Raw genomic sequence first — 16,368 nt, 5'->3', positions numbered from 1 at the left:
GAGACAAGGGTCCCACCTGGTGCCAGCAGCTGATCTAGATTGCTGATCTACAAAAGACAGAAAAAGGACTCCGACAAAGGAGCTCTGAAATTTATAACATCAAAATATGCGTTATCTATTTTCAGAACTTGTAATACTCTTATTTAATGAATTGGCTTTCTGAATGCTCCTGAATATATACGTTTTACGTTTCCCTCTAGCGTGAGTTTTCGAAATAATCCTCCGTCTTCACAGGAAGTTAGGTTTAGGCCACAAAACCACTTAGTCAGGTTCAGGAAAAGAGCAGGGCTGACTTATGTCACTACAAATGAGTCACGTGACTAATAACTGATATGTCAAAATGTCAAAGTTTACTGTAAGTTTCCCAGAGGAAACTAACAGCGGTGTCCTGTGTTTGTTTGACCCGTCCACCTCCCGTCTCGTCTGTCCTGTGTGGACTATCTCGCCTTCTGTCCTACGTCAGCTGCTCTGATCGTTTGATAATGATGCAGGTGGGTAAACATTGAGTTAACTGAAAGACGTCGAGGGGACTGACCAACCGTCAGTATTTGAGGCGTTTGGAGGGAGACCGAGGTGATTTGGAGCCAATATATGTTTTTTTAGTGTCTGTGTCATATCGTGTGCTGAACATGAATGTTACGTACCATGTTTTCTTTTTTCTAAAGACTTTTAATTGTATTTTAACTACATATATTATTAATTAGGCACACAAATGTTTTTGATAGCTTAACTAAAAAATGACACAGTTTGAGGACGGAAAAAACACTAATAACCTGAAACATCTCAAAGGCACGATCAACCTTTTCCCTATGAAATCCTTGAGTAAATGGACATGCTTTTTATAAACCACTGTGCCCCACTTTAGACTGGATTCTGGCCCATTTCCAGCCCTGACAACGCTCACACAGCTCTGGGATTCAACACACTGAACGGGAAGACGTCTAAAGGAAGAGCAGGGGGTGAAAAGAAATGAGAGAAATGTAAGATTGTAAAACAGAGAAAGAGAGAATCTGGACTGTTTGTTTAATGTCTACGCCAATTATACAAAATATGTGTCCGTGTGTTTAGAGACCAGAGGGCTGGGGAGAAACATGACAGCGTGTCTGACGCCTCACACCTTTTAGAAGGTGAATGTAATCTGAGAGAGCCAAAGAGCTTTCTGTAAACAGCATGAGTCGATAACTGAACTGGGAAATTGATCATCAAAGATGAATCATCTGTCACTCCATCTGTAGCTTTGAAAGAAAAAACAGAAACCCCACAGTGTTGTTGGAGAGGAGATGAGACACAGTTGTGTTCATTATCATGTTCCACCTGGAAGCATTTGCAGCAAAACTGCTTTTTTCTCCGGTGGAGGCTGTGAGAGCCAGCGCTGGTCTCTAAGTGTGTCATAATCGTGTGTTTTGGCTCGGCCTGTCTCTCCGGTGACCTTCTGACCTGCTTCATTAGCTCACGGTCCCACGGTAACTGCACAGAGACCAAACACCTCACAGCTGCAGAGTCTCCAAGCAACAGCCGGCAGCGTGGACGACGTGTCGTCAGCGCGAGAAAAAAACAGGTGACAGCATCACCAGAAATATCAGCAGGAAAGCTGAACGTAGAACAACCTTCTGCTGGAATCAGGATTGAGACATCTAGAATCAGCAGTGATTAACTTCTATTACGGCTGCCACTGTCAGATTTTTTTATTCCAGGATGAAAAACAACCTTAACTAGTTGCTAATTTTACTCATAACAGAACAGAGTGCACAGCCTTCAGAGGGACCTGACTGCATATTCATCTGCTAATGAGAGGCAACATTACTCAAGCTAAATTAGATTGCCCCGAGGCCATTTCTATGAGGGTCACGTTCAAATTCCTCTCTAAAAACAGCGGGATGAGTCACCGTACATTTCACCTGTTCTAGCAAAAAGCTGCGGCCATCGATCAACAGGAGGCGGAGGAGAGAGAGTTAATGAGCACAGATGAAGGGAAATGAAATTAGGTGGAGCTGATGTAGCGGTTTAACTGCAACATCAGATCTCTCTATCAAAAGATAATTTCCCCAGCTAGATAAACAGCGGCCATAATTGAAATCACGCCAGCATTATCACACCTATCAGACAGCGTAATGTGGTTTTAATTTTTTCTTATATGAGCCACAGCATTCCTTTACTTTAGACAGAGTGTGCTCTGTATACAGTTATATGATGCAGTGCTTTTGAACGATGCAACTACAATATGCATATGCAGGTAATATTCAGCTTTCCCTTGAGCTTTGATAACGCTTTACTGTAATGTGAAGTCATTCTGCCCTGAGAGGTACTAACACCTGGCTAAAGGGATTCAACCTGAGCTGAATAGTCCTATTCTCAGCCCGTTACCATCTGCTCTTTTGTCAATCGCGATATTTCTATATTCACACACAATGAAAAAACAAAGGTCCAATCTGGGAACTGATTTTATCAGCTTTGCAATAAATAAATGTCTTCATTTGGTCGGGTGTCACCTCTCTGAGTGACAGTGACGGCTTATTATCACTTTAATCTCAAAGTGCTGCCATCAGCAGGACGCTGACTGATTTATTTCTTTGCCAAAATAACTCAGAGACTCTGAGGCTGAAGAGGCTGATCGCTCATCCTGAGATGACAGTGATTCAGTCTGCAGCAGAGCTGAAGAGGCATTCAGGACTCAGAAGGTCAGCCTCAGAAATCTGAATGGAACGCTGCAAACAGAGGTCTTCAATGGAAATCAGGCTCCTTCAGGTGAATGCCTGTGGCTGTATTTATTTGGCTTAAATCTTATACAATTCCTCTACAACTGTATCTGTATCTTGTTATGCATCCTTACTGAACTATCTTAACAACTATTGGATGGATTAAAAGTCAATTTTCTACAGATGTTCAATGTTCCCAGAGGATGCACCATTCTGACAGTGATCCCTGATTCTTCCCCTAACAACTACTGGGTGAATTTCCATGACATTTGGTTCACACATTCATGTTCCCTTCAGGATGAATTGTGATCCATTAACCTTTACTCTAGCGCCATCATCAGATCAATTAGATCTTGAGCGATTTGTGACCAAATAACTGCAGAACCTTCCCATCAGCCACAGCTGTAGGCTTCTTTGTGTTTAGTAGCCAAAGTAGCCGCATGCTAACACACTAATCTAAGATGGTTTAACATGCTAAACATTAAACCCGCTAAACATCAACATGTCACAGTTCAGCCTCATAGAAACACTGGCATACCTGTAAAAGAAATCACCACTATAGAACAACACAATGACCCTGATGTAGTTTATTTGTCTATGTACAGTATGTCATGGGTTGTGACAAAAAAAGCAAAAAATGATAGAGACAATCCAATTCAGATGAAATAAAAAAAATGATTTTGATTGTAACAATAAAAGCAGGAAATACAGGAAATCAAAGGCACTCTCCTATCCAATGCTTGTCTTGAAACAGCATGGAAAGGGAATCATTTTTCTGATACAGTAGGACAAGTTCCTAGGTTTCTCTTCCTGTCATTCTTTTGGTTTACAGGTCAGACTATTAGCATATGTTTATCACTAATTTCTTGAAAGAAAATATTGAGAATGTACTTATTTCACAACAATAGTAAGCCATAAATCAAAAAAAGCACACAAAGTAAAGTACAGGAGTGCACAAAAGGTATAGCTTTGTCTCCTAAACATACTGACTGTACTTCACCTCACAGAACATCCAATAGATTTACCGTAAACAGTGTGTTTACCTGAATATGTCCAATGACCAAGGCGTAATTATTGAGACATTGTTCAGTAAAATGCTTTGAATCTGTTTCACATTCAATGTTTTTTTTTTTGTATTTTTATTGTACTTTTTTATACAACTTTACAGCTTTACATTACAAACAAACACATTTGGATTTGTACTATAAAAGTGTTTAGATCTACACTTAGAATGGATCATAACGGAGGCGTTCTGTTACATGAAGCCGATCATATGAGCGGGATATCGAAAAAAACACGAAATACAATCAAACATGACTGCCAAACCAGAACCAATTGAATAGCCCTAAGACTGAAACACACACACACACACACACACACACACACACACACACGCACGCACACACACACACACACACACACACACACACACACACACACACAGCTGGTTCTTTGAAGAAAGCTCAAGCAAACACTCACAGCATTTAATAAATACAATAATGGCATTTTTGAATTTTTTTCTTAAATCATTTTCACCAGGTTTCTGTCTTCTTTGTCACCGGTCCATTTCCCAGCACTGCCATACAGTAGGGGGGGGGGGGGGGGGGACCTCAAAAGAGAACCTGCAAGAACAACACTGTATTTCCTGAGAGAACTAAAAGAAAGAGCAGTGATGGTTGGCAGGACGACAGCAGCCACAGCCACACACACACACACACACACACACACACACACACACCACACACACACACACACACACACACACACACACACACACACACACACACACACACACACACACACACACACAGTTATTAGAGCCAAATCCTTCAGGGACCCGGCCGCAGACAGCTCCCTCTGCTTCTGTCTGGTCCGTCTGTTGGACGGGTGAAAGGCAGACAGACGGACAAACGTTCTCCTCCCGGCTCTGATCCTTATCCATCCGACACTCTGGAGCTTTTCTCTCAGAGCAAAAGGAAGTCCTGACCTGTGCCGTTTTCACAGTTCTGAGAACCCCCTTTTGGTCACAATCGACTGATATGGAAGTGAAAATAAAAGGGGCCCATTGAACTCCGCTGACAAAACACATTTTGTTTCGTCTTACAAATGTCAGAGAAGAATAAAGGAAGAGGCGGCGAGGGAGGCGAAACATCTCGTATTGTTTGGAGGACTCAACGGTCGCTGGAATACTAAACATTCAATACATTCAATACGTAACAACTCAGCAAGTCCACCGTTTGTGAAAACACTGATTCCAGAACCACTTTATAAATGGAGTTTGTTTAAAAGGCCTTACGTTACTATACAGGACAGAACAGTGCTGAGAGAGAGAGAGAGAGAGAGAGAGAGAGAGAGAGAGAGAGAGAGAGAGTATAAGGCAAGAGCAGACTGGTTATGAGGATAATACAGACTTTGGAGAATCGTCCACATTTTATATACATACATACAAATGGAACACTTTCAAGTTGAAGAATACATTTTTCATTTAGCACCTTGTTGAATCATTTACAGGTAGATTACTGCTGATTGGCACATCTCAACATGTCACACCCACCATGTTTAGTGTTACACAAACAACGGGTTTGAATCGGCTACAGCACAGACAATGAAAACTCTACTCTGCTTTGATGTTCTCTGAAAGCAGATAAATGGTCCTCAGGTTTTGTGAATTGCCTCTCTTCTCCTTTCAGGTCCTTTCAAAAAAAGAAGAGGACAGTGTCTCCGAACCCTGTGCCTCTTAGATGGCAGGCTATCACAAGCACTGATCGCTCATCCTTTCATGTTCCTCCGCTTCCAGGTGGTCCTCGTAGGTGGTCCTCGTAGGTGGTCCTCGTAGGTGGTCCTCTCACACCGGCGTGGTCCTGCGGTTCACCCCGTCCTTTAAATCGTTGGGGAAACAGTTGTGGACCTGGAGGAACTCAGCTTCGTGTTCGGGGCTGTACGTGTTCTCCGTCATGCTGTCCCTCGCCAGGGCGTACATGGACAGCTCGTCCAGGGGCCCGCTGGACGACGGCCCCCCCTTCAGACCGGCCACCGGCGAGTTCTCCCGCGACCCCTCCGTGGAATGAGAGCTGGCCTGCGATGTCCGCCGGCGGTACCTGAAGCTCGGTATCCTGGAGTACGGGGAGGAGGAGGAGAGCGAGCGGATGAACTCGCGCCGCGCCCTCCAGCGAACTTCCTTGTTCCTCTCGATGTAGATGTTGATGGCGAGGACGGCGACGGTTTCGGCCACGATGAAGGAGAGGGCGCCAAAGTAGAAGGACCAGCCGTAGGAGTACGTGTACTTCCTGTCGTCGTCACGTTTGTCACTCGGGTCTCCTGCATTGCTGGAGATGTAGACGATGATGCCGATTATGTTGCTCAGACCTGAGACACAGAAACAAAGATGGATGAAATAGTGAGGACAAGAGTGACAATGTTCCGACTTCACCACTAACGATGATGGAACGCTCATCACCACCGAGATCCTTGATTACGTGTGACCTCATCACTTGTGTGTGATGAATGGAGAGCCTGACCTTCATCAGCGAGGAATCACGTTCGTTTTGGTGATTGCGTTGCCTTTGATTCAGTACAACATGTGATCTCAGCTGCCTTTGTTCACTATAAAAACCTGCAGCTCCTCACTAGCATTGTGTAACCCTCCATCTCACCTGCAGCCACGAAGAGGATGCCGGCGCTGAGGAGGACGTTGTTGGTCTTGTTGTAGACTCGGCCCACCCCGACACAGAGCCCACCAAGCATCAACAGGATGGTGCTGATGATGGGGAACACGCTGGAGGCACGGACTATACCTGCAGGGACGGAGGAGGAAGGAAACCAGATGATTAACAACTGGGTTAAATGGTTTTAATTCATGAACCAATATCTGATAGGACAATAAAGAGACCCGTTAATAAAAGATGAAAACAAATAAATGAATCAATCCATCAATAAATGGATCAGATTGTGAGGAAATGTAGACACATTTAAATGCAACAATAAATCAATTGTGGATGTTGAGAATTCCTTTACAGTTTTTTAAAATGAAAATTGTCTTTTCAATACTTCGGGGCTTTGACTTGTGACACAGCTTGCTCATCGTCTGGAGGATGGAGATGGAGCTCTCACTGACTGTCACCTCCACACAAATGAATCATGTGTGAGTTTCAAAGTTTCCAAGGATGGGTGAGAGTACTGATATGTAAATCGTTTTGTTAAGCCCTCCTTTGAACTTTGGACTTGTCCAGCCTCTGGTACTTGTCTTTGTTCTTCTCCACATGGTCTGCAGATACTGGACTGTCTGTGCTTTAAAAGCAGGTCTCTTGCTGATTGAATATCCCAACATCATATCAAACTAATCACAGTCTATGCTGAGCTTTGTCATTTTTAATCAGCTTTCACAGAAAAGTACCTTGAAATTTTACAAGCAGCAGACAATTTATTCTGGTTTCAACAAGGATTTTACGTCCCTGTCACCACAGTCCAGTGTAAACAAGTTTATCTCATGGTTACATACAGCATCCTCACAATATGCTCCATGTAACAGAATGCAAAAAAACCTGCTCATCCTGCACCAACATCACTCAAAGCAATTAAGACAAATAAGAAAAATAATACAGGGTGCTTGCGCTGCAAATGTAAAAGTAATTTTACGCTTTTTTTATGTTTTCAGTTCTTAGTAAGAAAATATTAATGAGCTCCCTTTTGTTTCAGCTCCATGTCGCCATATCTTTTGTGGGTTGGAGCTAATTGATTAGCAAGTACGGAACATTTAATCAACGTAGGAGAGTCAACTTGAAACTATAACTGCTTTAAAATCATTTCCAAGAAAAGCCAGATATCCAAACAGACAATAATAAATAAATATCATGGGTTGTGTTCTGATACAGCGACCTAGAACATGTCTAAAGCCTGTCTCACTGAAGGCCTTTCTTCTGCATTTCATCAATCTCTGTATAAAAGAGTATCGGCTGTTTGGAGACTTGCTCTCAGAACCAACAAAAAGACGCTGAAGGTCAGCGGACTTCCTGCACGCCTTTACAAATAAAGAAAAGATCAAATCCAGACGAAGAGGACGAGAGGGGAGCACTCACGCAGCAGGTATTCAGAGCTGTCTGTGTCGTAGTCGTTGTCATCAGGGAAATGGTTGATTCTGTAACAGCTGCCTTGATTGATGCCTGCAGGACAGAGAAGAGAAAGTCTCCATGTTAATGATGAATACAGTCCCCAAGGTGCTATAAGACACAGATATACAGTATGTGATGTTAGGAGGGGCGTTCAAACCACAAAAAGGATCTAGAATACAGGAATGGATCTCCTTTTTGGGGGGTTTGACTCCAGTTGGTTTCGGTTGGTTAAAGGATGTTTGGGTGACGGAGTTCGACAGTTGCTCCCCAACAAACAACCTGAATTTGTTAAACTCTGTCTCTGATGAAAGAGGAAGGACTGGAGAATCCATTATCGGAAAATAACAATAGATATTACAAAGTGCTTCAAAGACAGAAACAGAAATAAAAGACTAAAGTCAGACTCAGACAGACTGGTGGTTATAGAGCCTCAGGGCGAAGGTTGTAAACGCTCTGTCCCTTCTGGTTATTGTTCATATCTAAACAGTTCTGCTTCTTGAGAAAGAAGAGACGACGGGAGCAGCAGGAGGTTAAAAGGGAAACACAGCCTTCAGATTAGTTCAACTTAACTCAGTCTTCTGTAAACGCTATTATACTGTTGCTGTGACAACTAAAAAACTGAGAAAAGACATTGTTAGCTCTTTGTTTTTTTAACATCACTTTATTCTAAAAGCACTGTACAGACTCTTCCTTAGAGCTTTTGTTGAATGGAACAAACTGGATCCATAAATGAAGCAGCCAATGAAACACACTCTCTTGGATTAACCTCTCCATGGTTTTCACCTCCAACCATAAATCAGACTTTGACCTACATTTTTAAAAACTACTCTGGATGTCAGACATGGATTGTTGTTTTTATAGCTCCCGCTGTCCACCATGAGATCACAGCTCAGCACACACACACACATTGTAGGAGGAAAGCCAACGTGAGGAGGGGTTGGTGTTTTCAGGGATCAGTGTTTCCGCTCATACGGTGCTGGGATTAAGACAGCGTTGGTGGTGGCGCGTGTCCAAATCCAGCTCAGGTGAACGGATGAGTGGCAGCAGAAACAAGAAGCCAATTTGAACAACAAAAGAAGCTTTTAATGCCGAGGTGAGCTAGAACGGGAGAGGAGGGTGTGGCTCTCATGGTGCAGGGTTATAAACACCTTGTCTAGAGGGGGGTTAATGGATGTGTTCAGTGGCGGTAATGCTGGGAGCTCTTTGGCTCTTTCACCGTTTGGGCTGTGAATAACTTCACCACTTCAGTTACCCTGCAAACTGCACCCACAGAATCAGATGTGGGCCTACTTTGCATATTTTAATGGAAGTATATCCATGTTTCTGTGTGCTAATATCTCTTTGCATTCACCTGCATCCTGGAGTGGGGAATAGCAAGTGACCATTCACTATAGTTACTGTTGCTATGCCTGTCAAGTATTTGGTTCTCGCACAGCACTTAATGCACTACACAATGATAGTGAAGTGTGACACATTGACCACTGTCAGTTTGGACCCAAATGTAGAAAGACTGAGGAGGAGGCAGCTCAGAGAGTAGAATGTACAGCTGAGAATCCAAAAACAAGCTGGGAACAGCAGGAAAAAAAGAATCACACAAGGACGCAGGGCATCTAGACACCAGGAGCAAAGCAAATAAAACAGAATATACCCAGGTGAACAGGGTGATTACACACAGGTGGGACAATCAGAGCAATTAAAACAGCAGAAAAACACACAAGGCGAGGAATCAAAACCAGACATGAAGGGTAGAGTGAAAAAAACTGGAAACAGACTGAAAAATCTATGGCATGTGTCGGGCGTGTAACTAAAGAAAAAGCATTGCTCTTGTAATGCCGTGAGGAGCTGATTCGTCATGTGTGAGAAGGAAACATGTAAGATTTCTTTCATCTTGACATAACCCTGTTTTGCTAATTTAACTTAACATTTTCAAAGTGGATGTTCTAATCATGAACGAGCCGTTTTTTTGGAAATGACTTATAGTCAGCCAGAGAAAAAGCCCCTGGCATTGGGCAGATAAATACCCTTTTTAAACAATTTCTTACATTTTTGAAATTGTGCTTTCAGCTTTGGGAGGGATAGAAAAAGAGGAAACCACCCTCCACACTCTTTGAATGTCTCTCTCACTGAATGCACATTGCCTCATGTGAAGAAATCCATACTGTGATTGGACAATCACAGTTTTGGAGACGGAGTGAGGAGTTTATGGAACAGTCAATAGGCTGAACCTCAGCTCAGCTTTTCCTTTCTCTGTAAGCAGTTAAGACTTTATACTTATCACTCATCAATCATACAAAGTCCCCTTTTCATCTGTAATGGCCTAACAGGCAGCATAGATTAGAGCGTATAAGTGTCAACTGTCACATTAACGGACTGAGCTGGTGGCAAACAGACACCTGTCAACTCCATTTCCCAGGTGCCCCAAGGTTCAGCAGCCATCATCGTCTGTGGCCCAGCATTTTTTAAGGGCAAGTTGCTTCCATTAACTAGGTCTGCTGCTTAATAAGGGACATCAAATTAATCAGCGTCGATTCAGGTGGCTGGAAATGGAGCACAGGTTTCTGTTTCTAGTCGCTGAAGGAGAAAAAGAGCGATGGTATTTTAAGCAGCGATGTGAGACTTTCTGCCTTGTGGGGGAAAAAACAACACATCTGGCTCCTGTGGTTAGATCAGGATCTGTGCAGATAATAAAAACACAGACACCTTCTCGGTTCTGTTAATTAATGTGTAAACACTAAATCAGCACCGGAGCGTGTAGCTGGTTTCATATGTGCACAAAAAACACATCTTTCACTGTGAAAACACAAAGCTATTATTTTTGACTTGTACACGAGACCCCAGCCCGTCTGACGCCTGTGTGTGTGTGTGTGTGTGTGTGTGTGTGTGTGTGTGTGTGTGTGTGTGTGTGTGTGTGTGTGTGTGTGTGTGTGTGTGTGTGTGTGTTCAGGCTGTAAACTAGACGCTTTATGAAATGAAATAAAGATTACTGTCTAGCTGGAAGGGAAGGAGGAGGGAGGAAGCGGAGATTGAACGAGGGAAGAAAGTAGAAGGAAATGAAACAACCACAGCGTGGGGAGCAGAGGAATGATGGGATGGAATAAAGATAGGAGGACACATTAAAGAGGGAATCCACGGTACCAGCGAGAGCAATAAAGGGCAAAATGTAAAAAAAGATATTGTGCAATAACATGCTGAAGACATTTGTTCAATGTAAAAGCTGTGAAATGACAAGAAGAGACAAAGAGAGACAAACAGATTCATACCAAACTGCTGATCCACACATGTGGGGGTGTTACAAGGTGATGGTGTTGTGACAAATTGAGAAATAATCTTAAGCAGTTAACACATTACATGGGAAATAATAGGGTCCCTGGTTGAAACGCCCCACGCTGAGCATCTCCTCCCCTTCTCCATGGCAACGCGTTAGCCTTTAATAAGCTCATTTACATAAACAATCTCCAAGGATGCTTTGTTGACGTCTTCATTGTATTTTGATACCCACAAAATAAGAGACAGACCCGCTGCTTCACACACACACACACACACACACACACACACACACACACACACACACACACACACACACACACACACACACACACACACACACACACTGTACTGTGCCACTGGCGACAGGATGATGTACATCTTCATTATTTTGAATTAAGGCTGCTTAACCAATCAGGGAGAAGCCTCAGTGGAATACACCAATAGCATTGTCTCATGGAGTCCACAACACTGTGGCGTCTCCGGAGCAGTACATCATGACAACGAGCTCCATCCCACCTCCCAGCTTTCACACTTCAGTCGCTCTGCAAATAGACGGATGAATAAGCCAATCAAAGGTGACTTTAATATTGCTGTTCAGTAGGGTTGTGCAGCCTCCAGAGGGTGATACAAGTTCAGCGACGCTACACATAACTGACCCTGGTAGAAAGGAGCAGCATGTACACCGCTCTGCTTTGTTCTTATCCCCGTTGCTTGACGGAGATTGTGAACACTGACGGAGGAAAAGCGCTCTGAGGTTTACAGCAGGTGGGATTTTATTAAAGCTGTAAACGGATAAGAGCACTGCTACTAGGGCTGATATCAAATGCATGCAAGAGTCACAAACCCTTAGTGAAAGATGCATTTATTACTTTGGGAGCAGGGAATGCCAGTATAATGAAACAAAAGCCTCCGAAATCAGCCCAAGTTGGACAAGAAGGTTAATTAAATTGTGAGGAGGAAACACAACTCTCTTGGTGCAAGCATGAAGAGGACGACTTGACACAAAGACAGTTTAAAATAAAAGTCTTTACAGGAAAAGTGTTTGGAACAGAGGTGAACAAAAGAAAAAACTAGCAAGGGTTTCCAAAAGTGTTAGAGGTCAAAGACAGTGATCAACACTATGAAAAACATAATAATCATATGGCTAGAAGATAAACATAGTAGATGAGAGCAGATGAAGAAGACAAAAGATCTCCAGCACTGCAGCCTTTAGGTTCTCTAATATATTTTATGTTGTACTGTATATTTCCCAAATGATTCAAACTTCATATTGTCTCAAAACAAAGAGCACAGTGCCACTTCTGAATACAGTATATGGTGTATAAAAATACTTTTTTGTATTATATCATTCTGGTTTTATAACATTGCCAAGAAGTAATTCCCTGTTGCATATAAAAGGGTATTAAGACGTCTCACTAAAAAAGAAGAATGAAGCAGATAAAAGAGTGAGGATAAAGGATGAGGTCAGTGTATGAAGGGATGAGGGGAGAGAGGGCTCAGGCCTGCTGGATTATTAGTGCGTTAATTACAGACTTGTGGAGCATAGTGGGAATGACAAAGTCACCCCCCCACACACACACACCACACAACACAAACACCCCTCAGGTGCCCCGTGCATCACCATCACACCAACACACCGGGGATGTTTACTGTAAATATGAAGCTGCTAATGGATTATTTCTTATCCTGAGAATTAGTTTGATTTACTAGGAACAGCCTTTGATGCATTATGGATTCTGATGCAAACTAGTCTCACTCACAACAGTTATGTGGGCAAACAAACACAGCGGAGAAAAAAACCAACTGTTTAGAACTGCATGAATGAGGGCAGCGCTGACCTGCACTGTGTTCGCTGTGATACACAGAGCCGCCATGCAACGACCAAGTGTGTTTTCACTGTGACAGGGGTGTGTGTGTGTGTGTGTGTGTGTGTGTGTGTGTGTGTGTGTGTGTGTGTGTGTGTGTGTGTGTGTGGGAGGGGGTTGAGTCTTCCTTCCTTGTCTCCTCCACTATACTTACGGATCTCCGTGACAACAAAGCCGCCGTCCAGCAGCTTGTAGTTTTAAGCAGAGGCCCAAAGGTGCAACTAGTAGCAGAGAGAATTATGTGATTGTGCAAAATAAGCATCCAAAAAGAAGTCTGAACCTCATCAACATCTACTCTACTGTCATTAATCCACCTTCATTATTCAACTCAAGCATTGATGGGAAATCATGCTCGACATTACCGTTGGCTTGCATTTAAAATGTATTTTCATTTCTTGGGGTCTCAGTCAGAGGATGTATATGTATGTATGTATATATGTATATATATATATTTTAAACTGCGTTCTGTCCACATCAAAGACCGGCGCCCAGCTAAGCATGACTCTCAGTAAATTGCAAGTGTCATAACACACCAGGATGTGCTTCACATGTGTCTGAAGCGTCCATCTTCACCACAGGACGAGCAGTTTAATCATTGATGGCTGCTCCCTGTGTGGGCTGTGATGACATTAAGCCTTAAAAAGGGAATGAAGACGAGCTAATCCACAGAATCAACTGCAAATATTGAAAAGCACCTGGCCTGACATTTAAACAGATTTTAACAAAGGCTACTAAAGTATCTAGTGTCCAGGCAAATTGATATTTTTTCTTCATGTGGGACAAAATGAAATACATTCAGCTCCTTTTAAAATGTTTAAATGTCTAGGCATCAATAACAAAACTCTATATCCACATAAAGGACAATGCAGTCAACAGAAGAGCATAAAAGACAAACAGTTTCTGTTTCCTTGTGTTGTGAGAAGGTGTCGACTGCAATAAAGCTCCAGAAATGACAAAGAAAGGTGTTTTTCACATTTCATAGCAGCTCCACTGGAGCACAATGTGTTCAGTGTGGACACCCCCCCCTGCATGCATATACAGTCTATCTCTAAAGGGTCTGTCTGGAGCTATGGCAGAATCATAACTAAAGATAAAAGATAGAGTTTCACATGACAGACACTTATTGGCATGCATCTATATACCAGGTCTGTGGCTGTATTGTATCTTATGAGGGCATCTGGAGGTATGGAGGCTCATCCGCTTTGCTGTATTTTTAAAAACATCTTAAACCAATTACGAAGACATGTCAGTCTTATTCTTCCGCTTTCATTTATTGGCTAAATCTGTGTGTCAGGACAGGAGTGAAGGGGCTGACCGGAGGGCTGGTCAGTAACACCTGACTGCCAGCTCCTCTCCAGCTGCGTAAAAAGGTTCACAAACACTCCAAAACAAAGTCAGACATGTGGGACGTTTACCTCCACTTCTATCAGAATTGTCTTTTCTATTTGCTTGGACGTGACGTGAACTCAGAGTCACCTATTTTTAAATCATGTTTCCATAGCAATGTCAGGGATGTTGCCAAGTAACAGCATCGGATACAAAGACATGAATGAAAGATGTCTTTACAGTGAATGGGCACCACATGGGGAGGCACTGTGCCAGAGGTGGAGCTTGTTCCTGTCTCATCCACTGCTGTTATAACCAGCATAACCAGCTCTCCATCTGACCTGTAACCTGTGAGAGTTGTTTCAATGTTTGATTATTGTCCTGTTTCTTGTTCCTTCCTCCTGTTGGAGACGTTTGGAGACATTTGGAGACGTTTGGAGACGTGCGTAAAGGACGTGCGTAAAGGACGCGTCCTTCTGTGCGCACTGAGGAATAAAACACTCTCCCTCTTTAAAACAAAGAGTGAAGTGAAAGCATGTCTACAAAGAAAGCAGAGTGGCCGTGAGACCTGCAGCAGCTTACCTTCCAGACAGCAGACCCTCCACAGCCCGGAGTGGGTGAGGTCTCCCTTCTTGGTCCTGGGCTGCTGCTGGCTCTCCTCGGTGCTGGTGTTGGTGCTGTTGCAGATGTACGCCCGGGAGTAGAGCCAGTAGTCTGTGCCGATGGCGATGGTCATCAGGCTGAAGGCAGCGAAAGCCCCCACGGTGGCCAGCAGCGTCTGCACCCCGCGGTCACACCAACCCATGACGCTTCATGCTCGTCCACCCTCACCGGTCCGACTTTGAGGTTTCTTTAAGGTGCGTCCATTCTCTCTGCTCCTCGGCTGAAGAAAAAAGTGCCTCCAAGAAAGAGAAGAAGAAGCGGGGATGTTGTGTGAAACGCTCACCTGGTGCTCAGAAGCAACCGGTGGCAGCTGTGCCGGTGTGAGCCCACCAGGTGTGTCCTGAACCAACACAGAGCACCTCAGCCCTCCTCACACTTCATCTCCTGTCCCCCCTTTGTCTCTGTCTCTGTCTGTCTCTGAACTCTTCCCTCTGTTCTACACAGACTGCGCCTCTGTCAAAACCTGAGAGCACTACGTCAGCGGCTCTGAGAGGAGACCCCACCCTCAACCCTCCAACCAATGGAGCTGCTGCTGATTAAGAAAGGAACAGAAATCCCTCTGACAGTACAATTTAAAATCAACTCACTAATGATTTCTAAACATGGGGAATCTTTCAGGAAGTGTTAAGAAGCCAAACAATCCTCTCAACTGAGACATTTGGACTCTCAAGTGAATTCAGAAGCTATTACCAAACTCTCTGTCAGCCAACATGGATGAGGATGAGGATGAGGATGAGGATGGGGATGAGGATGAGGATGAGGATGGGGATGGGGATGATGATGAGGATGGGGATGAGGATGGGGATGGGGATGAGGATGAGGATGAGGATGATGATGGGGATGGGGATGAGGATGGGGATGAGGATGAGGATGAGGATGAGGATGGGGATGGGGATGAGGATGAGGATGGGGATGAGGATGGGGATGGGGATGATGGGGATGATGAGGGGATGGGATGAGGATGGGGATGGGGATGAGGATGAGGATGGGGATGAGGATGATGGGGATGGGGATGAGGATGAGGATGGGGATGGGGATGAGGATGAGGATGGGGATGAGGATGGGGATGAGGATGAGGATGGGGATGATGATGAGGATGGGGATGAGGATGAGGATGGGGATGGGGATGAGGATGGGGATGAGGATGGGGATGATGATGAGGATGGGGATGATGATGAGGATGGGGATGAGGATGGGGATGATGATGAGGATGGGGATGAGGATGGGGATGATGATGAGGATGGGGATGAGGATGAGGATGGGGGTTGGGGAGAGAAACAGTGAGAGTTTTGACACTACGGTCCTTCTCTGTGGTGCTCTAACGCCAAACACCCGACTCCCTGCGGAGCAGAGCATTAAAAAGCACTCGGATGTTTGGTGAGCTGGTGTTAGCACACAGCACACCGTAAACCACTCAGGTTCATCTGATTCCCCAAGATTACA

The 16,368-nt window shown here is 44.0% G+C and overlaps 1 protein-coding gene across 1 annotated transcript; it reads right to left on the bottom strand.

Moving 5' to 3' along the window:
- Window positions 1–5,530: 5,530 nt before the first annotated feature.
- LOC129098898 (voltage-dependent calcium channel gamma-4 subunit-like) lies at window positions 5,531–15,127 on the bottom strand. The gene is made up of 4 exons (XM_054608026.1): window positions 14,845–15,127; window positions 7,772–7,855; window positions 6,350–6,490; window positions 5,531–6,062 (listed from the first exon to the last, which is right to left on the bottom strand). Exons 1-4 carry the CDS (start codon window positions 15,065–15,067, stop codon window positions 5,542–5,544), a joined length of 969 nt encoding a protein of 322 aa, XP_054464001.1. The 5' UTR covers window positions 15,068–15,127; the 3' UTR covers window positions 5,531–5,541.
- Between the last annotated feature and the right edge of the window lie 1,241 nt (window positions 15,128–16,368).

Source organism: Anoplopoma fimbria, chromosome 11, assembly GCF_027596085.1.
Source record: "Anoplopoma fimbria isolate UVic2021 breed Golden Eagle Sablefish chromosome 11, Afim_UVic_2022, whole genome shotgun sequence".
In the NCBI taxonomy this organism is placed as follows: Eukaryota; Metazoa; Chordata; class Actinopteri; order Perciformes; family Anoplopomatidae; genus Anoplopoma; species Anoplopoma fimbria.
Note: the sequence above shows the minus strand (reverse complement) of the source record. Positions and strands in the feature narration are given on the sequence as shown.

Coding starts and splice junctions, on each gene's coding strand:
- LOC129098898 (XM_054608026.1), bottom strand. CDS start 15,067: ATGGGTTGGTGTGACCGCGGGGTGCAGACGCTGCTGGCCACCGTGGGG. Junction 7,856..14,844: donor GAGGGTCTGCTGTCTGGAAG/GTAAGCTGCTGC, acceptor TCTGTCCTGCAG/GCATCAATCAAGGCAGCTGT. Junction 6,063..6,349: donor CATCCTCTTCGTGGCTGCAG/GTGAGATGGAGG, acceptor TCTGTGTCTCAG/GTCTGAGCAACATAATCGGC.